This window comes from Cucurbita maxima, unplaced genomic scaffold (genome assembly GCF_002738345.1).
Source record: "Cucurbita maxima cultivar Rimu unplaced genomic scaffold, Cmax_1.0 Cma_Scf00025, whole genome shotgun sequence".
Classification (NCBI taxonomy): domain Eukaryota; kingdom Viridiplantae; phylum Streptophyta; class Magnoliopsida; order Cucurbitales; family Cucurbitaceae; genus Cucurbita; species Cucurbita maxima.
Window position 1 is genome coordinate 1,521,794 of NW_019272041.1, and position 27,643 is coordinate 1,549,436.

At 35.7% G+C, this 27,643-nt stretch overlaps 2 protein-coding genes across 8 annotated transcripts; both read left to right on the top strand.

The window, feature by feature from the left end:
* The first annotated feature begins 2,941 nt into the window (after positions 1 to 2,941).
* On the top strand, positions 2,942 to 6,289 carry LOC111498428 (E3 ubiquitin-protein ligase At1g12760-like). The gene is made up of 5 exons (XM_023149677.1): positions 2,942 to 3,787; positions 4,026 to 4,145; positions 4,238 to 4,370; positions 5,578 to 5,742; positions 5,853 to 6,289. The coding sequence occupies exons 1-5, from the start codon at positions 3,228 to 3,230 to the stop codon at positions 6,024 to 6,026; spliced, it is 1,152 nt and encodes a 383-aa protein (XP_023005445.1). The 5' UTR covers positions 2,942 to 3,227; the 3' UTR covers positions 6,027 to 6,289.
* Positions 6,290 to 6,869: 580 nt separating this feature from the next.
* LOC111498329 lies at positions 6,870 to 27,444 on the top strand. Of its 7 annotated transcripts, XM_023149503.1 has the most exons (26): positions 6,870 to 7,130; positions 7,488 to 7,552; positions 8,204 to 8,477; positions 8,687 to 8,753; positions 8,961 to 9,111; positions 9,629 to 9,796; positions 11,549 to 11,644; positions 11,799 to 11,966; positions 12,061 to 12,162; positions 12,978 to 13,208; positions 13,460 to 13,534; positions 14,830 to 14,916; positions 15,026 to 15,208; positions 15,313 to 15,471; positions 19,105 to 19,197; positions 22,049 to 22,120; positions 22,517 to 22,634; positions 22,976 to 23,142; positions 23,436 to 23,520; positions 24,731 to 24,862; positions 25,286 to 25,392; positions 25,540 to 25,617; positions 25,691 to 25,786; positions 25,952 to 26,047; positions 26,143 to 26,329; positions 27,155 to 27,444. In XM_023149503.1, the coding sequence occupies exons 1-26, from the start codon at positions 6,953 to 6,955 to the stop codon at positions 27,193 to 27,195; spliced, it is 3,276 nt and encodes a 1,091-aa protein (XP_023005271.1). In that variant the 5' UTR covers positions 6,870 to 6,952; the 3' UTR covers positions 27,196 to 27,444. The 7 variants fall into 7 exon arrangements, with proteins under 7 accessions (XP_023005271.1, XP_023005274.1, XP_023005276.1 ...); XM_023149504.1 differs by lacking the exons at positions 6,870 to 7,130; positions 7,488 to 7,552 and adding an exon at positions 7,618 to 7,676; XM_023149505.1 differs by lacking the exons at positions 6,870 to 7,130; positions 7,488 to 7,552 and adding an exon at positions 7,840 to 7,881.
* Positions 27,445 to 27,643: the final 199 nt, after the last annotated feature.

Consider the following 27,643-nt stretch of genomic DNA (forward strand, 5'->3'; position numbering starts at 1 on the left):
GTTATCAAAGATTTCGTTAGTATTTTTATTAGACCGTTCATCGTTTTTAATATATCTAAATAATTAACAAGTGGGTTGATCCACGTGTGGCAATCAGAGATCATATGCCAAATAAATCTTGGGGTATTTTTAAAGTGATTTTATTCAATTTTTTAAAAATTGAAAATTTAGTTTTGGCTGCGATCAATCTAAAAATATGTTATAATCATTAAATCTTCGATTTAAAAAAAGAAAAGATAAAATAAAAAACAACTAAAATCTTTCAAGATTATTAAATGATAACTTAATAGCTTACTAAAAATGATTTTCTTTTTAAGTAATTAAATTATATTCAAATTTAAATTATATATATTTTAATTTTATTTGAACCGAGTCTAGTTTATTGACCGTTATTGACCGTCTTATATTTCTTGTCTCCATTCCCACCTTCAAACTTGCTCAAATCCTTGCCTCCCCCTCCTCAAATAAATAGTCATTCGTTGCTCCTTGACTTGATACGATTCTACCACCTTGTTCACAATAAGTTGCGAGTAGCTAAGGATAAGCAAGTTGGTAATTCTAAACGTCTCAACTACTCATAATTTGACCAATAAGGTCTCGTGTTGGATCGGTATGGCAACCTTAGAGGGGTGAATAGAGTTTTAACGGTAAAGGTATTTAAACGTGATTATTTTTTTTTTTTAATGATGAAACTTTTTATAAATAAGTATAATATGATAATTACTAGAACAAAATAATTCAAGTCAAAACAATAATTAAGTAGAACATGCAATAAATTACAATAATAACTTTGAAATTAAATAGGAAAGAGTTAGAGAAAATGACACCGTAGTTTTATAGTGAACTCGACCTACTCCACTCCCCAAGCGTCTCTTGGGAATTTGAATAAATAACTTTCTCGACTCTTTCCACGGATCAGAGCCAAACCGTTACACCGCTCTTTTTACGAGTTCAAGAGCAAACTCAATCCTTTCCACGACGTAAGAATAAACCGATACAAGTATTTGAGTTTGATAATAACACACCACAACTCTCTCAAAGAGTAGATTTACAATTTGAGACACTCACAACTATTTCCTCACAGTACAATAATAATCTCTCTCAAGAATAAGATGAAGAGAAATAAACTTGTAAGCTTGACAACAAACAATGTAGACTTTGAACAAAAGTAAGGATTGGAGAATTTATGGAAGTCGTGTCTAAGATGTGGGGAAGTTCATGAGTTTATAAGAGAAGGAAAGTGACAAAATGTAGAAATTAATATTGACCATTCGATTATATTAGGAATAATCGAAAGTGGAGATTAAAAGTAAATAAATAAGAAAAATTTCTAAATTCATTTATTTAAATTAAATAATAATAATAAAAAGTTACATGAAAAGTTCAAATGAAAATTCAAAATTTATTATAAATATAATAATATAATAATATGATATAATAATAATAAAGATTGATGTGAGTAACTCTTAGATTCAAATTTATATTTTGTAAAAATAATTTTATTTAGAAATATAATAATGAGAAAAACTCAACCATTTGTTACTCTTCCAACATTATAAATGTCATACTTTGATATATTTTGATTTGTCCATCATTTTGATTTTGCTGCCACATCATCACGTCGGGTATGTTGTATCGACTCTAATTTTTCGTTTTAGCTATGATTTGAGTAATTGAAAAGTCGTTGTAATCGTTATTCTCGACCTTATATCGTGGACAGTTCAAAATACTTAAAGTAGTTAATAATTAAAAGTAAGTTTGTTATCATCAAAACGTTAATGGATTGAAATTAATCAAAACATCCTACTAGCATCACTATTCATTATTCATTATTGGAAGACTGAAACTTGAATTGTAGTGCATATTCAAAAATTTTCTCTTCTTACTCGATTAGCTGTAATCTAGCACCACACCCTTTGTCTTTAGATGACTCATCCCATAAAAAGTAGGAAGCCGTAGCTTGGTGACATGAACTTCTGGCAATGGAGTATGACCTTTTTCATGGCGGTTCAGGGTCAAAATTGATATCATATCACTCAAAATATTTTGTTACAATCTCTCATAATCATTTATATACAAAAGTTTATTTAGTTGATGCTTGCACTAAATTGTTGGTTCAAATGTTAGATTACTATAAAATTTCATTATTAAATAATATGAATTAACTTAAAAAAATTTAATTTTATGTGATTTTATGTGATGTACCCGTTAGGTTGGGGAGAAGAACAAACCACCCTTATTAAAGGTGTGAAAACCTTCCCCTAGAAGACGAGTTTTAAAGTCTTGAGTGGAAGTTCGAAAGGGAAAGTCCAAAGAAGACAATATCTATTAGTGGTGGATCTGAGTCATTACAAATGGTATCAGAGCCAGACACCAGACAATGTGCTAGCCTTCTCGCTGTCCCCCGAAGGGAGGTAGACACAAAGCAGTGTGCAAATAAGGCGCTGGCTCTAAAGAGGACAATATCTATAAACGGTGGATCTGGATCGTTACATTTTAAATGATTTCTAATACTAAGCTGACAAACAATCATTGATGATGAAGTAACGACATTCGTAGTGGTTTTTTGCGATAGTGGACGACAATTGTCACGAGTAATTGGCAATGAATGACCACAACTACCAATGATGATTGCTTGCAACAACATTTTGTTAGTACAATCGGTTGCAATGGCGACCATGGAGGTAGTGAAGGATATTTTGGTCATTTTAATATAAACCGAAAGAAAGAGAACCAAAAAAAGAAAAAAAAGTGTGGTCAAAATTAAATTCCAAACACTCTCACACAACAAAGTTGTTGTTTGTTTTTAGGGGACAGCTAAATTCTATATTCAAAGCAATCTAGTTAATAGAGCATGATGTCAGGAATATCGTGTCGTAAATGATCCAGCCCGCCCTCCAGCGATTCCCACTTCCTCAAACAGAACAACACGACACGTGGTGTTCATCCGATCGGCCGTGTCCCACCGGTGACGAGCACGCAAAGAGCTACATATAAACCAAAACAAGACGATTCATCGCAAAATCTTCCCCCATTTTTAGCCGGAGCTCCAGAAATCCTTCCGCTACCCACCACCCCTTTTCGCGAATTTCTTCCATTACCAACTCACATTTGTTCTTTCTTCGTTCTCCCAGATTTCCCCAATCCGGTTGTTTCCCGTCCGGGATGAAGCAAGTCAATTCGCGGATATAGGGATTGATGATTTTTGTCTTTTTTGAGAATTTCGAATGGCGTCTTCAAGGTCCCCGAATGGATCGTCCGATAATATCGTCGATAGCACTCCATTGATGGGGAATCCAAACCGGTCGTTGGAAGATGGGCATTCTGGTCGGCGATTTGTGCAGAGGCAAAGTCTGCATCAGGCGGCTAGGTTTCTGCGGCAGGCGACTAGTCGGAGGGCGTTGCGCGAGCCGTCTATGTTGGTTCGAGAGACGGCTGCGGAGCAATTGGAGGAGCGGCAGAACGATTGGGCGTATTCTAAGCCGGTTGTTATCCTTGACATCTTGTGGAATTTCGCTTTTGTTGTTGTTGCTGCTACCATTTTGATTCTGAGCCGCAGGGAGTCTCCTACAAAGCCTTTGAGGCTATGGATTCTGGGGTATGCGCTCCAATGCATTCTCCATATGGTGAGTGTTTGTATTGAGTATTATCGGCGCATACAGCGACGATTCTTGGCGTTTAACTCGACGGATGAAGGAAATTCTGCGCGCGGGATTTCGGGTTTGGGGCCGAGAGGAAATTCGAGCCATTATGCATCCCTGGCACAGTTGGATGATAACGATACCAGGTTAGGTTGTCTATCTATGGCTGCACTATGTACTGTTCAATAATGAGAAAGTGCTGAAAGGTTTTCTCCTGCATTTTTCTGGTTCCTTTACTTTCAATATTACCCTATTACTGTCTCAAAGGTTGATGGTTCGATCCCTTGTTCCTACCATTGTTGAATCAAAAAGAGCAAATCAACTATACTCTCGTTCCGCCATTGAGCCACTCACTTATATTCATTTTCTTTTCTGTCACGACAGTATAGCAAAGCACCTTGAATCTGCAAATACAATTTTTTCATTCATCTGGTGGATTATTGGATTCTACTGGGTATCTGCAGGAGGCCGATCTTTAGCGCACGCCTCCCCTTTGCTTTACTGGTTTGTGATTACTCCTTGTTTGCACTGGGTTTTGAAGTTGATGGTTATCTCGTCATAGATTCTAACTTCTATTAATGTGGGTCGAACTGCAGGTTATGTATCATATTCTTGGGCTTTGATGTGTTCTTTGTGGTTTTCTGTGTTGCTTTGGCATGTATCATTGGGATTGCTGTTTGCTGCTGTCTTCCCTGTATCATTGCACTTTTGTATGCTGTAGCAGACCAGGTAATTGTATGATGTCCCAGGATATATTTTTATGCCTCCATTAAAAGGTATAGATTATTGCCTACCATTAATCAAATTCCTTTGCTATGTCCATTGTAAAACCATTGAAGTAAAAATAAGGGAGCGAGACGAGAGCTATCTTCTTTTAATTATGTAACGTTTTCGTGTATTAGATGGATAAACCCCTTTGAAATGTGTACAAGCGAAAGTGTGTGAGAAAGGAGAGTAGAACCCTTTGTTTTGTAACTAGACTCTGGGGCTGTAGTAAGGGGAGGCCGACGGGTACTAATAGGAGAGGAAAGTGCTCTATAAGGTACGTTTTGGCTTGTTTGTGCGTTGGCTATACTCGGGAGTCGAGCAAAATGGGAACCCCTAGAATTCTTCCTTGATTATACTTTGCTGATAAATAAAACCAGCTGTTTTCCAAGACTATTATAAATTCTTCTGCTTTGTGTTGGCATGAAGCCCTTCTTGTTTATAGTAGTTCGTCCCGAGGTAATTGAAGCCTCCTTGATGAATTCAAGATGCAAGGGGTTGGGTCCAATATATTCCGTTATTACGAACGAGAGAGAGAGAGTCATGACCTGAGCTAGGCATGGCCAATTTAACCTTTTATCCTAAACCATCTAAGATGGGAGTATGAACAAGGACTCTCCTCTTTTACGTTGCGGCCACCGGTGTGTTCTTTGCAGGAAATAGGAGAACCCAGACCATCTTTTGTTGGATTGTCTGTTTGCTTATCTCCCTTTGGTGTTGGTTTTTCAGAATCTTCGGGGTGGATATGGCTCGTAACAAAGGGTGTCGTTCCACGATTGAGGAGGTGATTCTGAACCATCATTTTCGCAACAAAGGGAAAGTTATGTGGCAGGACTCGTTTTTTTTTCTCGCTACTTTGTGAGGGCATTTGGCTTGACAAGAATAGTAGAATGTTTAGCGGGTCTGTGAGAGGTTTGGTGAGGAGCTTTCGGAGTCTGTCGGATTTAACTCGTCTTTATAGAGCGTCCGTAAATCAGACTTTTTGTAATTACCAAGTGGGTCTCTCATTCTTTTGGCCTGAGATCCATTCTTGTAATTAGTTTTGGGTTGTATCCCTTGTACATTGTTTCATCTCTCAATGAAATCTTGGTTTCTTATCAGAAAGACCATTTAGTTTTGTTTACAAGGCCAACTTTACTGGCTTGATGCATATAATAATGCTTATATGCAGGAAGGAGCAACCAAAGAAGACGTTGAACAGTTGTCGAAATTTAAATTCAGAAAGGTCGACGATGCCGAGAAATTCTCTGCTGATTTACACCAACCTCTCGGTGGTATAATGACCGAGTGTGGTACAGATTCACCCATTGAACACGCCCTCTCACAGGAGGATGCGGTACGTATGACATCCCTTATCATGTATCGACCTTCGCTGGGATCTTACTTTGTTATAAACTAGAATTCGCTTGTTCTGTTCTCAAACTGACGACATTTCCTGCCTTTTAGGAGTGCTGTATCTGCCTTTCTGCATACGACGATGGCGTCGAGCTACGAGAGCTCCCATGTGGTCACCATTTCCACTGTTCCTGCGTCGATAAGTGGCTGTATATTAACGCTACATGTCCTCTCTGCAAGTATCACATCTTGAAAAATAGTTATCTTGCTGAAGAGGAAGTTTAAAAATACTCCTCGATGCGAGTGTACGAACGTTTATACGTGTTGAGTTATGTTTATGTTAATCGTGAAAGGGCCTTTGGCTGCAGTTGTTAGTGTTGTTATCGTTGTGTATATTATTCTTTGCTGTAGTTGCTCTGCTCTGGTTGCTTGTGTAAATGGCGATGTCAAGGTCCTGACTATTGCTCAAGGCATTCCTTTGTTATTCTTCTCCTTTTCCTTAGTCCTCAACTCTTGTAATCTCATTACCAGTAAATTTAAGTAACAAATCCTTTGCTTTGAACGCACTCTTTGAGCTATGAATGAGGCTCGGGGCACTGTCTCTCGTTTTGGAAGCTCTCTCTCGGGAAAGAAACTAGTACTTGGGGAGAGGATTTAAAAGAACAACTAGACAATCCAATATAAAAATAGAGAGTTGAGTTGAGTTAAAATATAAGTTCCTCCCGCTTTTATGAGTTATGAAAAAAAAAAATCCAATCCACATGGTGTTTGATTTAAGAATTTAAAATAGTATATTTTAAAATTAAAACAATAATATTCTTCAAATTATTTATTACAACTTGATTTTTTAATTTTTTTTTTTTTAACAATTGTTTTACGAAGTCTCCTAAAAAACTAAGCCCGTCAAAGGGCACAACCGTAATAATCCCCACCGAGATCGCAATTTCTAAAATATCACAAAGTTGACATTGGACTCCCTGCTCGACGTTGACCATTAATGAAAGAATGGCATACTTCGTAATTCAGGGAACTTCCAGGGGTAAAATCGAAATAACAAAATGTGAAATCATCGACTTCTCTTACAAGGGCCGTTATATTTTTATTCATTACAGTTAAGTATTTCGCGCTCCTTCTACACGCTTTGCTTTGCTTCCATCTCTGATTTTACCGTTTCTTCTTCTTCCTCTCGATTTCCGTCGTGGTGATCGCCGATGGAGCCGGGTTCTTTGTTGCAGCGGTACCTTCGTGACCGGAAAAATCTGCTGGCATTCTTGCTTTCCTCGCGTTTTGTCAGAGAGCTGAGGACTCCGGCAGGTCCTGTCACTGATTTATCCGCCATCGACCTTGACTCTCTGAGCGCTAGCTATGTTTTGGAGTGCATTAAGTCTGGTAATCTTGCTTCTTTGTGTGTGAGAGATGAGTGCGAGTTGTTATAGTTTGAATGAAAGATTTGATATCGAATTTGCGGTTTAATCTCGAGTTTTTTTTATAGCCAATGCTCGAGAATGAAGCTGGAAGTCTATTTCATTTTCTTTAGCTTCTTCTCGGTTCTATTAGTTTTTTTTCTTCTGTAAAATGGATTTGGTTTCCTTGTTTGGGATCGGAAAGTTTGCGTCAACCGTTCTGCGGCGGAGTGCTAGCTGCTTTCCATGTTTTTATAGCGCGTTCTCTGTTTTTTAGTTGACCGAGTCACGTAACTGTGAACACTTGTGAGGAATTTAATTTCATAGTTATTTTCTTGCTTAGGTGGAGTTATTGACATTTCTACAGCTACTAAGAAGAAGCGACATGAATCTTCTTACCCGATAATGGTAAGAATATGTTAGCCAGTAGTTATTTGGTTTTGCCTTTTTCTCCGCGATTTACATTCTGCTATGCCGTCGCTCTATGGAGAGAAAATAAATCATGCTAATGCTTCCGTGTTTCAGTGTTTCCGTCTGTTTATTTATTTATTTATTATTTTTTAAATTTAAATTCTGAATGGACTGTGAAGTTTATGCACTATCTGAAAATGCTGAATTGAAACTTGAGCTTTCCCAAAGTTTCTGGTGATTTCTTTTGCGTGATAATCAGCGGACATTTCTCTCTCGAACTATCTTCATCGCATTTAACAATGCCTTCATCGTCTGTACACCAGAGGGTTTGGGCCTGAGCATCTTTACTTAGTCGGGTAGTCAATCAAATGCCTCGCGAAGGTGCAACTTAGACAAATTAACTTTCGACTTGTACCAAAAGTATTTAAATTTCGAACATTAGTTTTAATGAAGATTTAACAGTAATCCATGCCAATTTTCTCTTAGTATTGTAGTTATAGTAACTTTGTTTTAGAATTTCTTTTCTTCATTAGAGTTTTTGATTTCGGATGTGCAAGCAATAATTTTTATTTATTTTTTTATTTATTAGAATTAAAAGAGGTCTGTGTGCATGCTTGCATTATTTACCAATTTGATTTTTGAATGCAGATACAATCTCGACTACGGACTTCTTATTTTCTACTTTCTCATCCAGATTTGTCTGGATCACCTCCTAGCCGTGCGCCACCACCACCTAAAATGGTGGAGAGATCCTCTAGTGACATATCGTGTTCATCTAGGTCGCTTGGGTCATCAGTTGATGACAATATTGCAACTTATAGTGATGACTGTGGTCCTCAGTCTAATGGAACAACAGCCACACCTTCGAAACTTGTGAAGGATCTCAAAGTTCCGGCTTTAGGACTACCTAAGTTGTATACAGGTATTTGATGCTTTTATTCTTCTATTGAAACGAGATTTCATTTTCATTTAAATTCTTAGCAAACGGACATGTTTATCCTTTCATATTTTTCCCATTAAAAATAAGAAGAGTTTTCCGAAACAATGCTTAAATTTGTCAGTTAAGATCCCCTCCTCCCAACCATCATTTCTTATTTTGTAAATTGATTCATAGTTTTATGATGATCAAAGGACTGACAGATGATGACTTGGATGAAGCAGCATATTTAATCTTGCTTGCATCAATCGCATTTTCTGGGTGCGCTCTTTTCTTATGGAAATGCTAGATTTATTTATTTATTTTGTAGTTTGTCCTGCTTATACTTGCTACGTATTGTGCTTCCGGAAACTTGAATTTGAGTTCATGTCTCTTTTTCATTTTTCTTTTCCTGATAGTGATGGGGAACATAAATATATCTATCTTCTTTATCATTTGTTTGTTCTCTCTCTCTCTCTCCATCACCAGGGTTGAAATCTATTCATCTGAGGATAAAAAGAAAGAAAATGGTATTAAACATACTGTAGGGATGACAAGTATAAGGAATGAACTAGATGTTCAATCAGAGAATTTTGAAGGACATTTGAATTTTCTTCACGCTATCCGCACCCAGATGCAGGCAAGGCAGACTCTATCTCTAAGTTGATCTTATCGCCATTTCCTTTTTACATTGATGTCATACATCTTAAGCTTAACGATCTATTGGAGCTATTTTGCTGCATATAGTGAGATTTTCTTTTCTCCTAGAGATGTTAACAGAAGTCTTCTAATTCTTATATATTGTTTCTAACTTAAAGTTAAATGTTTTCACTTTTTTGATTCACTCATAGCTTATGGCATATAGTTGTTTATTTATGTATTGATTAAAAGCCCATATTCTAAGGTAGATAGTGAATGTAATAGTCTTGTCAGAAGCTGGCCTAGAGTGAAGCATAAAGCAGGATACATATGGTTTCATTTTATATGTTGTTTCATTTTTATCTGATCAATGAAGTTTAGAATTGCCAGTTGAAGTCTCGATGCATTAATACATGTTTCCAATCTATCTTACTGTTCCTCTCCCTCTCTCCCTATCTCTTCCCCCATTAACTTGGTCAATTGCTGATTTGGACTCAGAATTTATATTATTTGACCAGATTTCAGCAATTTCTGATGCATGTATGAGGAAAAGATTAATGGAATTGGATGCAAAGAGAAACTGGGGGCAAATTAATGTTCCTCAAGTTTTGTTGGTCCTCTTGCATGGGGTTTTCAGGTCTGATTTTCCTAGTGAGAAAGCTTATATGCAATGGAAGTTCAGACAGGTAATAAATCAATTATGGACAATTGGAGAAAAAATCATTGCATTTTTTACCTTAGTTAAATTGGCTGAAAGCTCTTTAGTTATTTTTTATGCGTCACTGTTTATTAATTATGTACTATGCACATCCTGTAGGGTGTAACCAATTGTCTTTATATTGGGCGTTTTTCGATCAAGCAGCTTTAGAGGGTCATTTATGGAACTGCTTTTTGAGAAAAAAGAATGTATGTATATCTTACATCTATAGGAAACCATATATTCAAAAAACAGAGAAGAACTGAACAACCTTCCATTCTAGGTCTTCACTTATTCCATATATTGTAGTATACACGGGCATTTGAAACTCCGAGAAGCATGATACTTTCATAGCGATTGACATCTCTGTTGGTCCTGCAACTATAAGTTGGAATGGTGACATTAAAGTGAGGGGCTTAATGGGTACTGTAATTTTAAACGAATCCTTGTCAACCCCTTTGAAACATGAGCATCACAAATTCTTTCTTTTTAGATTTCTTACATACCAGAAAATCTTTTTTCTGCCCAGATGTTGTCTAATTTGAACTGTATGTTGAATAGCCAAATCAAGGCTGTTACGAAATCCTATGGTTGAAGAATATTGTATTATTAGGTTTTTAAATTCCAAATTGTAGGGTTATGAGGTTAGATAAAAGTTTCTGATCGTGGTTGTGGTCTGTGTCATAATATGTTCGCAGTGTTGAAGGAAGATGTAATTGATATTATGTGACGGGTAAAATTAGTGTGGATTTCTTTCAAAATACTTGCCCCCCTCCCCCTCACACTTTTGAAAAAGTTGTAAAAAAATTTAGCCGAATATGATTATTTTTTATTTACTGCATGGACTGCAACATTAGATTAAGAAGTTATAACGTTAGGGTGTTGTTAGGAATCACAGACCTTCACAATGGTATGACATTATCCACTTTGAGCATAAGCTCTCATGGCTTTGCTTTTGGTTTCCCCAAAAGGCTTCATATCAATAGATATAGTATTTCTTATAAACCCATGATCTTCCCCTTAGCTAATGTGGGACTACTTCTCCCAATAATCCTCAACAATCCTCCCTTCGAACAAAGTACACCATAGAGCATCCCTTGAGTCCTCCTTCTCTGGAGCTTTTGAACAACCTCCCCTTAATTGAGGCCCGACTCTTTCACTAGAGCCCTCAAACAAAGTACACACCCTTTGTACGACACTTGAGTCACTTTGACTGTACCTTCGAGACTCACAATTTCTTTGCTTGACATTTGAGGATTCTATTGACATGCCTAAGTTAAGGGTATAATACCATGTGAGGAATCATGGACCTTCACCATGGTATGATATTGTCCACTTTGAGTATAAGTTCTCATGTCTTTATTTTTTGTTTCCCCAAAATACATCACATGAATGGAGATAGTATTGCTTATAAATCCATAATTTTTCTCTTAATTAGCCAATGTGGGACTACTTCTCCCAATAATCCTCAACCGGTGATGACTGTTATATTTGTGATTTTCCTTAAAGTGGATGAAGTATGCTTTAATTCAATGTTTCGTTCATAATTTTATTGTTGGTTAATTGCTCGGGAGAAGGATCCTGGCTTCTTTAAGAAATGAACAATTACATTATTGATTATGGAACTCGATAATATAAACATCCCGGTCTATTTTTTACTTTCTGTACTATGAGTTACCTTACATGGACATACAAGTCCTCTCCTTACTTTAACCATGAAGTTTGGCGGCTGCATCTCTAGGTCAATCTTTTGGAAGAATTCTGTTACTCTGCTAATCTTGTAGCTTCTGAACGTCAAATCTGTGAAAGTTCTCTTGTGAAGATCAGAAGTACAAAGGTTCAGTTTTATTTTTATTTTTATTTATTTTTACTTTAATTAGATACAGAGAATTAAATGCTAGTTTAGAGTGGTTCATTCTTCAGATTTCTAAATTTCTTCTGAGATCGATCATATATAAGAATCTGATTTACTGCATTGTTGAACATGGTAGGAATGGGATATCAATATGGTTCGATCTGAGCGTGCTAAAGTATTGTCAGGTATTGGACAAGTACTGTCGAAGTTGCCAGCTCCCTCTGCTTATCACTTAAACATCAGGTTATATGAGAAATTGATTTTAGGCATATTTGATGTTCTTGACGACAGCCATCCCGTTATGGTATTTGTTCTTTAATTTTTGTTTGATTTAGTTTTGCCTGTGCTGTAAATTAAGGCTCATAACGTATGATGATTAGCCTGTTACTTTTGTATAGGAAGTGGATGACAGTCTCGTCCTTCTCAAATTGACTTGGTCTGCTTTAGGCATCACTCCGGAAGTACACAGTGTGATCTTCGGGTGGGTCCTTTTCCACCAGGTATACTTCTCTGTGAAGTGATTAGTAGGGCTCGTTTTCTTTAACAAACCGGATTATTGAATTCTTCACCGTCAAACAAGTTATTTGCTAAGAATTTTTAACTACTTTTTGAACCAGAAACAATTTTTTTTATTAATGAAATGAAAAGAGACTAATGCTCACGAAATACAAACTCCCACGAGGGAGTGAAAGGAAAAACTAAAAATTAGGAAACCTTTAATCAAGCAGATTCAAAACGATCTAGTCTAAGAAGAAGCCTGCTTGCAAAGATTCTTTGATGCCGTTCCAAACATAACTTGATAAACTCCCGAGGAGGCTACTGCTATTTTGAGATAACAAAACCCCAGAAAGGGCTGTTGGCATGCCAAACATTCCAACAGAAGTGACAAAACAAAGCATTTATTTCCTTTCTCTTTAACTGAATATGAAAAAAAATGATCTTTGAAAGGCTTGAGATAGCCCAAAGGCCAAACCATGGAAGAAATTGAGCAAAACTTGCAGGTGCAATATTTACTATGGTAGGAGGATAGGTTAGGCATGCTATGTAATTGTTTCTTTAATTCTCGGGCAATTGTTGACTATTTGTACAGGACAACCTGTTGTTTTTGTTGCAAACCTGCAGGTACAATATTTTACATGTTGGTGTGGTTTATTTTTGAATGTTATATTTAAAATTTAATTACTTTTCATAGCAAAGAAATATGCCTTATCCTCTAGTTATAACTTGTAAGAAAAAAAGATAGTTAGCTGTATGCTTAGGAAAATAATATTGGTTGTTTCTTTTTTTTTTTATCTAATATATTTTTCTATTGAAGTTTGTCAAGACAGGTGAAGCCTCATTCTTGGACGAGGCCATTCTTGAGTTACAGGAGGTTGCATCATCTAAAGATGACGGTGGGAAGGAAGAACAATATTTGAAAAGCCTATCATGTTCAATATCATGCAATGGCAATGAAATGAAGTTGAGTTTGGTGGAGTCCGCCTTCTTCTTAATTAGCAGTTGGTGTGACATTAAACTACAAGCCTACCATTTGCACTTCCGTGAGGTGAATTTCAATTCTTGGTTGACATTTTTCCTATGATATCCTGTCAGCCCCATAAATGTGATGACCATTGCTCAAATGTTTTATATATTACACAGTTTTTTTTTTTTTAATGTAAGGTCCCAATATTATTCTACCTCCGTTAATTACTATTTCTAGGGTACCATTGCCCTTATATTTGTTATCACGTTCTTGAATGTACCAAATTTCCTATCATTTGTCTACACTAATTTAGCTATTTTTTTTAAAATCAGAAAACTTCCTACTTTGGGAAAGTGGTGAGCCTGTTGTCCACTGTTGGAGTTGTTACTGATTGCAATACTGTAAAGGTAGGTACTAATGCCCAACGTACTAAAGTAGATATTTGATTTATAGATATCTTGGGCTATGTTTTCATGAATCTTCCTTTTTGATACTAAATAGAAATTTGTTCCCAGAAAAAATCATTTCTCCCAATTTTTTTTTACAATAACTTTCATATTACATTCAGTGATACAAACTCCGTGGGAGTAAAATGAAAAATGAAAATGATGTTAAATCACCACAAGCTTACAGGTCATATATGGTAAATTTATTTATTTTTATTTATTTTAATCAATGTTGTAACACTCTTCTCCACTTTTGGGCTTGAAAATTAGTAGAAGGCCCAATAAGTGAAAATCAATAATACTAGGAGCATAAATTAGTTACAAAGGTTTGAACATAAGACCTCTCTAAACTCAAAAACTTAAGCTTTTGAGTATAACATGCCTGAATTATTCAGTCATGTGGAGTTACGCGTGTTTATCATGTTATGACGAGGATATTAAGGGATTGGAGGTTATCATTTCCTGATGCTATATGGAATAACTAGCTTTAGTTATAATGTTGCTTACTGAATTAGCAAAATTCCAGGAACTTGCTTGCATAATTATGGAAGTCACTTTAAATAGCTTGTTTTCTATCCTTTAGCGTGATGCATTCTTTGCTGTTGTTTGTGGGATTTAGTTAGAGAGGAATAGGAGAGTTTTTGAGGGGTTTAAGAGATCTCCTGGTCTCCCGATAGATTTATTGCATGTCTGTTACTAAGAGATTTTTTTTCTCTCTTTTTTTAAAAAAATTATTTATTCATTTATTTAATTATCCTTTATACCTCATCCTTTTGGATTGGACTCTTTTTTGTGTAGTTTTTCTTGGGTCTGGGTGCTTCTTTTTGTGTTATTTGTATTCTTTCAATTTATCTCCATGACAGTAGGTTTTTTTATTTAAAAAAAAATGTAGGGTGCTTCATGAGAGATTATTTCTATGGGAAGGAACCAAAAAGTGTTAGATATTTTCATTTTATTTTTATTTCATTTTAATCTGTCGGAATTAAATTAATATTTTTTTTAGGGCAGCAGAGTCTAGTTTTAAGATGATGATAATTTCAAGTCTACATGTTCAAATTGGGGCTAATCAGGCATCGGATTTTTACTTGTTTATATTAAAAGGAAACTACTTTTCCATCAATACTGGAAAGTTGCAACCGAAATTGTAGGGAACAACTCCTTTTAGGAGATTACAAGGAGCCCCTGAAGCAAACTTATTCATTCATTCTAATCTTGCTGTTTTGAACCTTATGTAAATTGTCAATATTTTGCTTTAGTTAACAAAATTGGATGGTTTGAAAGCAATTGGAGCTAGAAAACTCAGAACCTATGTCGAGAGGTCCATAGAAGCTGCTTACAAAGAGGTAAGTCAAGATGTGTTACACAGTATCATAAGAATATGGTTGAGAAAGCATCGTTTCTTTACAATCCATCATAGAGTATTCAATTATTTTAGTCTACTTATTTGGTTAGGCGGAGAATAATGCAAATTCTGAATCCAAAGCGAGTATACATCCTCTGGCACTCCTTGCCAATAGGCTACGATTGGTTGTGGAGAAAGAAATTACTGTATTCTTCCCGGTGTTACGTCAATTATGTCCTGATTCTGGGATAATTGCAGCGATGCTATTGCACCAATATTATGGAGAAAAACTGGTTTGTTTCGTTAGTTCCTTTTGTGAAATTTTTGTTTTGCCAGTGCTGGTTTTCCTTTATTTCATTTTTTTTATATTCTGGATGTTGTTCTCATCATAACGCAGAAGCCATTCTTAAAGGAAGTATCGAAGCTTTCAGATGATGTAAGGTCGGTGCTTCCAGCTGCCTATTCCTTAGATCGTGACCTAACTCATTTATTTACTGCTGCTTCCAAAGAAAGTAGATTAAGCCCTCTTCTCAAGGAAGACCTTGAGCACTATCCGGTCAGCCAATCTTTTCCCTTATACAATATCACATATGGATGTGTAATGCTTTTATTTGAATTTTATATTCTGTATGCTTGTGGTTGTTTTGAACTCCAAGAGACACTAAAAGTTGAGTAGTATAAACAACTAAAATTTGAGAGAATCAAAATAATTACCATTCACCAAAAAGATAAATATATACAAATGCACAAGGTTAACCTTAGCAAGAGAAGGTAAAGAGACAATAAAGAACCACAGAACTAGTATATTTACAAAATTATAATTATTCCAATATAAAGACTTTATTTAGCACTCCCTCTCAAGTTGGAACTTATATATTCATTATGCCCAACTTGTTAGAGATAATCTATATTCATGCTCCGTTGGTTTGGTTTTATCTTTTCACGTACAAAATGATAATTGACCTCAATATGTCTAGTTTGCTCATCTAATATCGGATTAGATGTGATATGAAGAGTTACTTGATTAACACACCACAATTTGGTCGGTGTTGTGATATCAAATCTCGATCCAATGAGAAGTTGACGTATCCAAACTAATTCACATACAGAATATGTCATTGCTCTATACTCTGATTCAACACTTGAATGTGACGCTACTGTTGTTTCTTACTTTTCCAAGAAACTAAATTATCCACAAATACAGAATATCTTGAAGTTGCTCTTTTTATCTTCCTTAGACCTTGCCTAATCATCATACGAGAAGCATTCAACGTTAGAATGCCCATAATTTTAAATAAAAAATCAGGTCCAGGAACTGCTTGCAAATAACATAAAATCTACTCCAATGCAGGCCAATGATCAACTGTAGAGAATATATATACTGGCTTATGGTACTCACTGTATAAGCTATGTCTGGTTGAATCATTGCAAGATAATTGAATTTTTCCATTAGCCTCTTTCCATATTTTTTTAATAGTTCTTCCTATTTTGTGAGCTGGAAATTGAGCACCATTTGAGTACTACTTAGCTTAGCCCTTAGCTTTCCTATTTTAGCAAACAAGTCAAGTACATATTTTCTCTGTGATAACAAAATTCCCTTCTTGCTTCTTATTACCTATAAAGTATTTCAAAATTTCCAATACGGTTTAGCCCTAACTTCCTATTTCTGCCAATAACTCAAGTAGAAGTACATATTTTCTCTGTGATAACATATTTCCCTTCTTGCTTCTCATTACCTCAATTCTTAGAAAGTATTTCAACATTCCCAAATCTTTTGTATGGAATTGACTATGCAAAAAGGTGTTGAGCGGTTAAATGGCTAAAGTGTCATCACCACTAATAACAATATCATTAAGATACACGATCAACAGGATGATCTCACTCTCTGATTATTTATAAAAGACAAAATGATCAGACTTTCTTTTCCTCATTCCAAAGTTTTCAATCATCTGCTTGAATTTTTTCAAACTATGCTTGTGGACTTTGCTTTATCCAAATGAGAATGGAAGGATGCTATGAGAGAAGAAATGCATGCTTTAGAAAAGTGTAACACATGGGAAGTTGTGGATTGGCCAAAAAGAAAAAATATAGTTGGGTGTACGTGGCTTTTTACAGTAAAGTATAAGGCTGATGGAACGTTGGAAAGGTATAAGGCAAGATTAGTAGCTAAGGGGATACACTTGACCTTACTGTATAGATTACCATGAGACATTTGCCCTAGTTACAAAGATGAGCATTCCTCTAGGATTTGAAAGATCAAGAGGTAAAGTATACAAATTGAGAAAGAATTTGTATGGATTGAAACAATCACCAAGGATGTGGTTTGGAAGATTGTGGTATTGTTCAAGTCAAGGAGATCACACTTTCTTTATCAAGGGGAGTTACAGTGCTTCTAGTGTATGTAGATGAAATTATAGTTCCTGGAGATAATGAAAAAGAAAAAATTGAACTTATAAGGAAATTGATGAAAGAATTTGAGATCAAAGAACTTGGAAAGTACTCTCTTGGTATTGAAGTAGCATACTCAATTTAGGTTCTTTTTTTAAATTTTTTTTTTTATTATTATTATCACAATAGGATTTATTGATGGAAAGATGGAAAATGGATGTGAACATCTACCAACACCAAAGGATCCACCTCAGAAACTGGCAGAGTAAAAAAAGGAACCTGCAGTGAACCGTGAAATTTTCCAGAGGCTAGTGGGGAGGCTTATATTTCTAGCTCACACTCAACTAGACATAGCATACTCAGTGAGTATAATTAGCCAATTTATGCCTGATCCACAGGAGCCTCACCTTCAAGCAGCGTATAGAGTGTTACATTACTTGAAAGGAACTTCAGGAAAAGAAATTTTGTTCCAATGACACAATTCCCATGCATTGGATCAATAGTGGACATAAGATCTACTACGGGAATTGTACTTTTCTTGGAGGTAATTTGGCATCAGAAGGCCAAGCTATTGCACAAGAGCTATGTGAACTCTTATGGTTGAAAACAATCCTTGATGGCTTACAGATTAAAGGAAAAGGTCCGGTAAAGATGTACTGCGATAACAAATCAGTTATCGATATTGCACAAAATCCTATCCAGCATGATAAGACAAAGTATATTGAAATTGATTGACATTTTATCCAAGTGAAACTAGAGAAGGGGATGATATGCATTAGTTATGTGCCCTCACAACTTCAACTAGTAGATATACTAACAAAATAATTTAACAACTCAATGTTTCATAAGTTAGTATCTATTCCTCAACTTGAGAGGGAGTGTTGAAGGAATAACCTATATTTAAGGAGTATTTGTGTAATTCCTAGCCTGAACCTAAGAGATACTTGTGTAATCCCATTAAATAAGGGAAGTAGTTGACCTCCCTAATTTATCTATATTGTTACCTAAAGATTTATTGTCACATACTATCTAGGGATTTATTTATCTTTTCTATAATAGGGGCATGCACTTTCATAAAGATAATTTAGACTTGCAACACTATCAAAAATAAAAAACTTAACTAAACCCAGCAAACCAAGGAGCCAAAGAATAACAACAAGGTTCACGAGGATTCTTAAGTAGTTGTCTTTAGTATCTTTTAACTTCTGAAATCATATAATTTAACCCCTGAGGCTTTGAAAATGTTCCAAAAGAATTCTCTCTCTTCTCCTTTGCCTCCTTCCCCTCTGTTGCACTTGTCTAACCATGTCGTCCATTCTATGCCTCTCTCTCCACTCGTATGAGTGCACCCAAAAGCGTACATCCTCTCCCCTAGAGATTTGAAGGCAAGGGAAGGTGGTGGGAATCTTTTTCATTCCAATGTGAAAATTGAACAATGTGGGGACAGCGGGGTGGCAAATATAAGGGACAATTGGCTGGAGCCTTTTTTGCTAGCTGACTGTTCTCTCTCTGAATATTTTACTACAGCTCATTATTTTTTTTTTCTTTTCGTAATCTTAATTTCTTTTAATTGTAAAATATTTTATTTCCTTGTAAAATATTTTATATTGCCTATTTCCTCTCGTAAGCTCTTAATAGGTTCGTATTTATTAGGTTGTAATCTTCTCATTTGGAGATTTGAAATTGATTGGGTTATTCATTTCTTCATTAACGGCAGTGTTAAATCCATATGTAGTGTTGTATGTACTTGTAATATCAAGGCATGTAAGCTGTTTGTTTCTTTCCTCCGTCTTTTGGGCAGATTGTACAAATTGCTAAGCCCATAATTCTTGACTGGATGATCGATCAACTGGAACAAACCTCTGAATGGACTGGACGTGCTTTCAAGTTAGAGGTTAGTTATTTGCAGAGTGATTTTTCTGGTTCAATATGTAATATGCTATTTGTCTGAGTGAAAGCAGTAGCTAGTTTATTTTAAGGAAAGATGTATCAGATAGGAAGTCAAGGATCAAGTGAAGGGTGAAAATATGATCTTGATATAATTGCTGTTATTTATCTTTCATGTACAGTAATAAGTAAAGGAATGAAACTGTAGAAGCCATGGTAAAAAAGAATGTAGGTTGACATAGCCTGGACAACTGAAACTTAGAGAGATCGAAAAAAGAAAAATTCGGGGGGGGGGGGGGGGGGGGGGGGGGGGGGGGGGGGGGGGGGGGGGGGGGGGGGGGGGGGGGGGGGGGGGGGGGGGGGGGGGGGGGGGGGGGGGGGGGGGGGGGGGGGGGGGGGGGGGGGGGGGGGGGGGGGGGGGGGGGGGGGGGAATTGCAGAGATATGTCAGAGAAAGAAAAAAGAAAATACTGCGTTAGAAGAAAACAGTTTTTCTTTCACTTTATCTAATATTCTCTCCCTAACATCTCACTTTTCTCTATAGATGTTCTCTTTATCTTTAAACATTTATTTTCTCTCTAAATTTTTTTCCCCTTGATCTAACATTTCTCTTTGTTTTCCAACTTTCTTGAAAACATAAATGATTAACAAGCATGTTTGGTTTTCTATCTTTGAAAAAAACAAAAACCAAAAGTTGTCGAACCTGGTTTTTGTTTTCTATTAAAAGTAATCGGCTTTTGTTTTTTTTATAAACAGAAATAGAAAAATTAAAAACCAAAAGTATAATGGTTATTAATGAAGCCTTCGGTTTTTATTGAATGATGCTGCCAAATCAACTAGAACCCACTAGAAAGCAGCACTTGTGAGGTTGCCACAATTCATGCTTGTGGTTAGAAAGGCTGAGGTTGGAGAAGGTCTAGAGCAATGATGAGTTGACTGACCGATGCTGGACTCAAGGGATGCTATATTTGTCAAGAAGAATGGACTGGCACAATTGGACAAGACATTTGGTGATCAATGTCTTCAAGGTTCGATGGATAGAGAATCACAGATGTGTACCTCTTCTGAGCTTTATCTGCGTTGTTAAGATCCCCCAACTAAAGATAGATTATACCCTTCTTGAGGATCTTGATTTTCCCTAGGATCTTACGAAAAAGAGGAGGAAGGAAGAACTAACTAACAAAGAGGGGTCCCATGAGAGAGTAGACAACGAAGATGCCGTTGCTATAGACACTCCACACCATCTAATCTGGAACAAGAAAAGCCTCTTGTTATTCAAAACAGTGAAAAAGGGAGTTTCAATCCTCCACGTAAGTCTCTTAGAGGTTTTCTAAAGGAGGGTTCCCAATAATTGCCCTGACTGCTCCTAATGTCTTTGATTCAACTGTGTTGCTGGGGGAAAGAGTGAAGTTTGGGTGTGTCCCCCACCCTCTTAGTCATCACCAAAAGAAAAATTTTGGACCATCATCTGTTTTGATAGAGCTGAATTTGAGAAATATGTCTTTCACTTTAGGATATTGAACCAAATAGAGGGTAAACTATCCATGGGAAAGGGTGCATATTTGGCATTAATAAAATCCTACAGGAAGTTGTCCATAACTTTCCAGAAAGTGTTGTCAAATAATATGCTGGTTTCTAAAATTGTTATTTCGTGTCAATTCCATTTGTTAGAACAACTTCCATCGGAGTCTTTACACCTACTTCTTTTTTTTTTTTTTTTTTTTTTTTTTTTTTTTTTTTTTTTTTTTTTTTTTTTTTTTTTTGCTTTTTTCCTTTTGCTTTTTTCTTTCAGAAAAAGAATTTGTCTCAAGATTGTCCATTTTTAATCGCAAGCATTCTCTAGATTTGAAAGTTATCACGGAATAGGTTTCCGTATCAAGGCTCTATCCAGTTAAGTACTTAGCGTCTAGTGGTTTCACCATGTCCCCCTTTAGCGTCTAGTGATTTCACCATGTCCCCCTTCTTTTAAGAGTAATATATCAATATGATGTTCTTTCCCTTTTTCTTTCATTTATATTATCCTCGAACCACTGAAGTCAAGTTTGGGTGCCCACAATGTTGGGTTGACCATGGCCAACATAAATGTCAATATGGTTAAGCCATGCAGAAGGTTGTGCTATATAGATCAGCCAGACAGAGGACATGTGCATGGTGCTATTAAGGTGCTTGTGCATGGAGGTTTCTGACTGCTGAGGAAACTCCAGGATTTGTGGGCAACAAATCGGAATGAGCACACAGACTTGCATGCAAGTGTAAGGTTTGATGAGCATGAAGGCATAATGCAATAACACTCCTGGCATGTGCTAGGCACAGATGTAGTGCACAACTAACTTGCATAGGGCTAGCTACTTAACAAGTAACAATAAGCTAGCGTAGCAAGTGATGTCCACAACAACAAGTGGCAAAGTAAACTTTTCTAAATCCACATATTTGGTTGACCTTTGCATTTTTTTAGTTTGGTTTAAATAATTAAAAAATTGACGGTTTGCTTTGGTTTTTTAAGAATACTGAAGAACTTTGAACAAACCATCTATTAGAAATAGCACTAAGAATAAAAAATCAAGATAACCAAAAACCAAAGAAAAAAAAAATAACATCTAACCTTAAATCATGCAAATTCGATCCAACCAAACACAGGAAAAAAAGAACTAGGTTGGTTCATGACTGGTTTTTTTTTATTTTTTTAATTGTTGAATCGAGTTATGATTATTGGAATATCTATATTTTATCTCTTCTTTTATGGACTCAAACTGCTGGACAAAGCACACAAAAAACACATTAGATATATCTTTTCTTTCCATTGCATGTGTAGGTTGATCGACACCTCTTACTATTTTGGGTTTTTTTTGGCAAGTGAAGGATTGGGAACCAATATCGTTTCAGCAAAATCTGGCAGCATCAGTTATTGAAGTTTTTAGAATTATTGAGGAGGTATTTATCATTGTAAAGACAATTACTTTAGTTATGTCTGAAAGGCGAGAAATTTTGGTTTGCTCCTATGAATTCTAATGATACTTTCCTACCAAAGTTTCTGAGGTTGGGGAGTGAAAGAATATTTTTAGAGTCGCTGTTAAATATACTGATTGATAACTTTTGAGCACTTGGGGTTATGTTCTACCGATGTCATAGGTGTTAGTGGTCATTCTTGTTGGTTTCTTCTGCATTTTTTTTTCCAAATAATTACCATATGCAACCAGTGGAAGTAGTAGCAGTGTGTAAAATTTTCTTGTAGCTACATTTTTTCTGTTTCCTTTTAAATTTACTATCGAGGGCTAGTTTCATAAATTTTTGTTTACTAATTATGGACTTATAATGAAAAACTTGCAGACTGTTGACCAGTATTTTGACCTGAACCTTCCGATGGACATCACACATTTGCAAGCTCTCCTGTCCATTGTCTATCACAGCTTGGATGGCTATCTATCGGGTCTTCTCAACCAGTTAGGTAATTTATGAATTTCGGAATTTACGAAGAATGAAGGTTGATGGCAAGTTGCAAAAAATTCAGACATATGTACACACACACACATAAAAGGAAAAGCAAAAAAACCTAAGGACAAAGGGATTAGGCATCCCTTTTCCACAAGGAATGATGGTGTGTAAGTGGAGTAGTTACAAATCACAAAAGTAATCAAAGGAAATATTCTTATCTGAAAAAACTCTTGAATTCCCTTCCATCCATGTCAACCATAGAATAGCCTCGAATGGTACATGTTCGGATTTATTAATTTACTCTTGAAAATCACATTCTATTGGAGAAATGATCATATCATTTTTCCATTGCAGTTGAGAAGAATTATTTGTATCCACCTGTTCCTCCATTGACTCGTTTTATGGAGACAGTTGCAACAGGAAAGAAAAAGTTGCCCGAATGTCATTTAGATGAGCATGTGAGCAGCAAATTGAATGGATTGACAATATCTAAGCTTTGTATAAAATTGAATACCCTTGGTGTAAGTGATGCTTCAAGTTAAAAGCTTTTTTTTTTTTTTTTTACATTTTTTTTTTCACTAAATGCATATGCATGTTTGAAGTTATGTGAGATCATTCTTCTGTAGTAAATGCAGTACTTATAATATTTTGAGCGTGGTCTTTGTCATGTATGATCAGTTAATGACAATACAAAATCAGGGGGAAGGGTAGTTCCCCTTAAATCTTTTACGTGATCATAGTTAACATGCCATTCTTAATGACGCTGTCAATTGGTAGTTTTATTTTGTGTTACCTCTCTTTTCTCTTCATGCAGTACATTCAAAAACAAATTGAAACACTGGAGGATAGAATTGGAAAATCTTGGGCACTTATTGGAGAATCTGCTAAGCATAAACGCGGTACATATATATTTATTTCACTTGATATTACCATTCAATATACCTAACATTAATTATTACTAAAAGACAGAAACTAGTGGTCTGTCTTCATTTTGCATAATGACAATAAAAACCATATGCGGAAAAGGATTGAATTAGTTGACATCAGTATTTTTATTGCTATAGTACTAAGAAGTCCCCACGGCATATGACAAAATGTTGCCTTCTCATTCCTTTCTTGTGTTTGTTTATCTGGCTTGTGGAATTATAATACTTCGTTACCACTTCTTAAAGCTTGGTTCAGGTTTAAGTTTTCTTATTTCAAATTTTCTTTAATATTCTTAATCACTAAAATAAAAAACAGATTGATGTGCTTATTCGTTCTGTATATTAAAAAATTTGTGGAGGAAGTGTGGCGTCTTTAGAGTAAGCTATAGCTGGAGTCTGATTGGAATGCTATTAGAATGTTATTGGAGTGTTAAGGGTATGTTAGTAATTAGCTAAATAGTTTGTTAGGAGTGTTTTGTTATAAATAGAGTGGGTTAGAAATGATGGAGGTGAGCATTGATTTAGTTGATTTAGGCATGAGTGTTCATAAGAGGGGGAGGCGCTATATATTTTGGTTCTATCAGAGTCTCTATAGAGAGGGATGAATATGTTGTTTATTCCTTCTTGGTGGTTATTAAAACTTTAGACAAAAGTACACTTTTCGTCCTTAATATTAGAGTTTAGTTGACCATGAAAATATGATGTGCTATGTTGAGGTGACAAATTTTAAATGAGGTGCCTATTTTCTCTAATTTATATTATTTTTTTATTACCTTACTTTTTCATGTTTTTCCCTCTCTCCCTTCCTCAAATCTAGTCTGGTCTAATTTACTAAGAGTGGGAAAGAGGAAAAGAGGAAAAGAGGATGCAGTATGCAAATGGAGGAAACCAGTCACCGAACTCGGACACTTCTAGTTATTTTGAACCCTAAATTTCTTAGCAAATTAGACCAGACTAGATTTGAGGAAGGATTAAAGACTTCTCGCAACATCTAGACACGTTTCTCTAATTGAAGTAATTTGATTTGCTATGCCTATGATAAATTTAGAACGGTTGTTTTCAAAGTTTTGGCCATGGTAATTTTCCAACAGATAGCCCGATCTAATTAATTTCATTCAACCCCAAAATGATTACTTTCATCACTGTATATTTGATGTTAATACCTATAGTATCGTCCATTCAGCCCAGGAAGAGGCGATTGTCAATGGTGGTCTTCGTACCTGTAGTGACGAAGTTAATGAGTTGTTTGCCAACACTTTCAACAACATTAAGAGTTTCATTGCAAAGGCTATCAGCAAGTTTTGTGACATTACTGGTGAGTTTCTCAACCAATTTTATGGTGGCCTTTAAATTTATGTAGTTATTAAGGTTAAGCTAGATTGATTTTAGGTTATGCTTTAAAATATAATTTGTTGACCCTAAGTATGGTGCATTTTCTGGTCTCCGTATTTTCAATTAAGTATGTCCTCAAATAAGAGGGAAACTGGGAAGAACATAACCATTTTATTGTTGACCCTAAGTATGGTCTCCATATTCTCAATTATGTCCTCAAATAAGAGGGGAACTGGGAAGGACAATACCAATTTTTTAGTCAAGTTCTTTTACACTTCTATTTTTGGTTTTTGTTAAACTGTTTTGCAAGATGACTGTAGAATGCTTACATAAAAAAAATCATATTTGTAACAACTTTTCCATCTCTGAATAATAGTCTTAATTTTGTTCAAATTCTACTCTCCAGGCATAAGAGTTATTTTTTGGGATCTCAGAGATGGGTTCATCTCGTATTTGTATCGTGGCAATGTTGAGGCTGTTCGATTAGAAGACGTTCTTGCACATCTTGATACGGTAAGATCTTTGACTCACTAAACGTGATATTGTGCCAATTTTGTCTGTAATGTCTTTTATGTGCGTCATGCTTGCATATGTATAGTATATTTCTTTATACATTTTATCTGTGGGTTGCACTCATCTAAGACATCTATTATATTATAGGTCCTAAACAATGTATGTGGCAGGATCGACGATACTCTTAGGGATCTCGTGGTATTGAGCATCTGTCGAGCATCAATGGTACGATCATTTAAGAATGCTACTTCTATCTCCTACCTTTTGCTCCTTCCATCTGAAATGCATTGTTTTCCAGGAAGCCTTCATATGGGTGATGCTTAATGGAGGTCCTTCACGTGCATTTTCTGATTCAGATATTGTTCTCATTAAGGAAGATCTCGGTATATTGAAGGTATGTGCTCTAGGTTGAAATTACTTTTACAGTTGTAGTTTATGATAGGATTCCTGCAAAAAACTAATGCCATAGCCTTGCATGTAAGTTGGGGAAATGGTTGATTGAACTTGTGGTTTACGATAAACGATTACATTTATATTGTTCTTGCATCTTCAATTCTAGGACTTCTTTGTAGCTGATGGAGAAGGTCTTCCCCGTACTCTTGTTGAGAAGGAAGCAAAATTTGCTGAAGAAATATTGGGCTTATATTCACTTCCGGTTTGTTTATCTTGTTGATCAAGTTTATATTATAAGTCCTTATTATAGAGTTTCTCATGTGTTCCGCGTTTTCTAATTGGTGCATTTTTCTGCAGACTGAAACTATTATTCAACTGCTGATGAGCTCAGGTGGGGATATTTCTACGGAATTGGATCCGTGTAGTAATAATGGCAATCTTCATTTTAACGATTCCCAGGCATTGGTACGAGTCTTATGCCACAAAAAAGATACGGAAGCTTCCACGTTTCTAAAGCGAAAATTTAATCTCCCTGCTTCTTCAGGTAATTCTCTGTCCATTATTGATTTCATAGCCTTTTTCCTCCTCCACAATTGTTGAGAAAGAATGAAAGATTAAAAGGATATTGGAGAACTGATAACCAAAAATCTTGTTGCCGTTCATCTAGAACCAGTTACCACGATTTTCGAGTTGAATAGTCGAACAAGCTATCTTCCACCACCAAGATTTTGAAACGTTGTCATGAGCTCTTAAAATTTGAGTTCTAGGTTATGACCTCTTAAAAGTTTTGGATTTTTTTGAACTTTCCGAGGCATTAAAAGTCAAGATTCATTTTACCTAGTTTATCAGCATGGTTAAAAAGAATAAAAGAAAAAACATAAAAACGAGGGGTCTTTTAGCCAAAACAGATTAGTATCGAGGGAGATATGACCAAAATATGATTGCACACTATGATCACACGATCGCATGCTAATCATAATGCTTGATCGCGATGATAATATGCAATTGTATTTAGTCATATCTTCCTCTGTTTTAGTAGGACGACTACTCCTTTTTATACCCCTTTTTTTGTATTGTTTCAAAACTATGCTTAATAGCTAAGCTATTTCTGAAATTGAATGCCTCCAAAAGTTGAAATAATCTATATGTTTAAACTATGTGAGATCATAACATGAACTCAATTAACTAAACTGAGTGATACTTTTTTTTATTCCGTGTAATCAATTTCTACATGTTGGAAGGTAGCTTGTTTGACCCTTATGTGTTTCTTTTCAAACAAAATTTTCTGGATTTAGGTAATTTCCAGCAATTATCCAGTTCAATAAGTTCGAAAATAATATGCCCTAAAACTTGGTTGAAATTCTTGCAGATTATGATATGACCCCCTTGCAAGCCTCAACTCAGAGATGACATCCGACTTGTGACAAATTCAAACTGTGATTCATAATTGATAGAAAATAGAATGACTTGGCAATTTCCAACGGCCACTTTGCACAAAGAGTAGGAAAGGAAGAGATTGAGTTTGGTCCCATGTGGGTAGATTTTACTTGCCGAAGGCAAATTTTATGGGTGATCCAATCAAGAGTGGAGTTTTGCCTTAAAATGTAAATAATATATTTCATTTTATAATAAAACGAAAATTGCATTTGTGTTTGATTATAGTTAAAATGATCATTTTGAAATATGGTGAAATGAATTTTTATTATATAAGTTTCTCAGATGGATTAATTCAGTTGACTGATTCTTTCTATTGAAACTAAATAATGAAAAGATTTAACATTTCCAACATTGTTCTTGAATTGTGACAGGTCTAGTAATATATCCATTCTAACCAGTTTTTCATTTTCTCTTATTAGGA

Coding starts and splice junctions, on each gene's coding strand:
- LOC111498329 (XM_023149503.1), top strand. CDS start 6,953: ATGGAGCCGGGTTCTTTGTTGCAGCGGTACCTTCGTGACCGGAAAAAT. Junction 12,163..12,977: donor GGTGGGTCCTTTTCCACCAG/GTATACTTCTCT, acceptor TTTCTATTGAAG/TTTGTCAAGACAGGTGAAGC. Junction 15,209..15,312: donor AATATTATGGAGAAAAACTG/GTTTGTTTCGTT, acceptor ATCATAACGCAG/AAGCCATTCTTAAAGGAAGT.
- LOC111498428 (XM_023149677.1), top strand. CDS start 3,228: ATGGCGTCTTCAAGGTCCCCGAATGGATCGTCCGATAATATCGTCGAT. Junction 4,146..4,237: donor GCCTCCCCTTTGCTTTACTG/GTTTGTGATTAC, acceptor GTCGAACTGCAG/GTTATGTATCATATTCTTGG. Junction 5,743..5,852: donor CCCTCTCACAGGAGGATGCG/GTACGTATGACA, acceptor CCTGCCTTTTAG/GAGTGCTGTATCTGCCTTTC.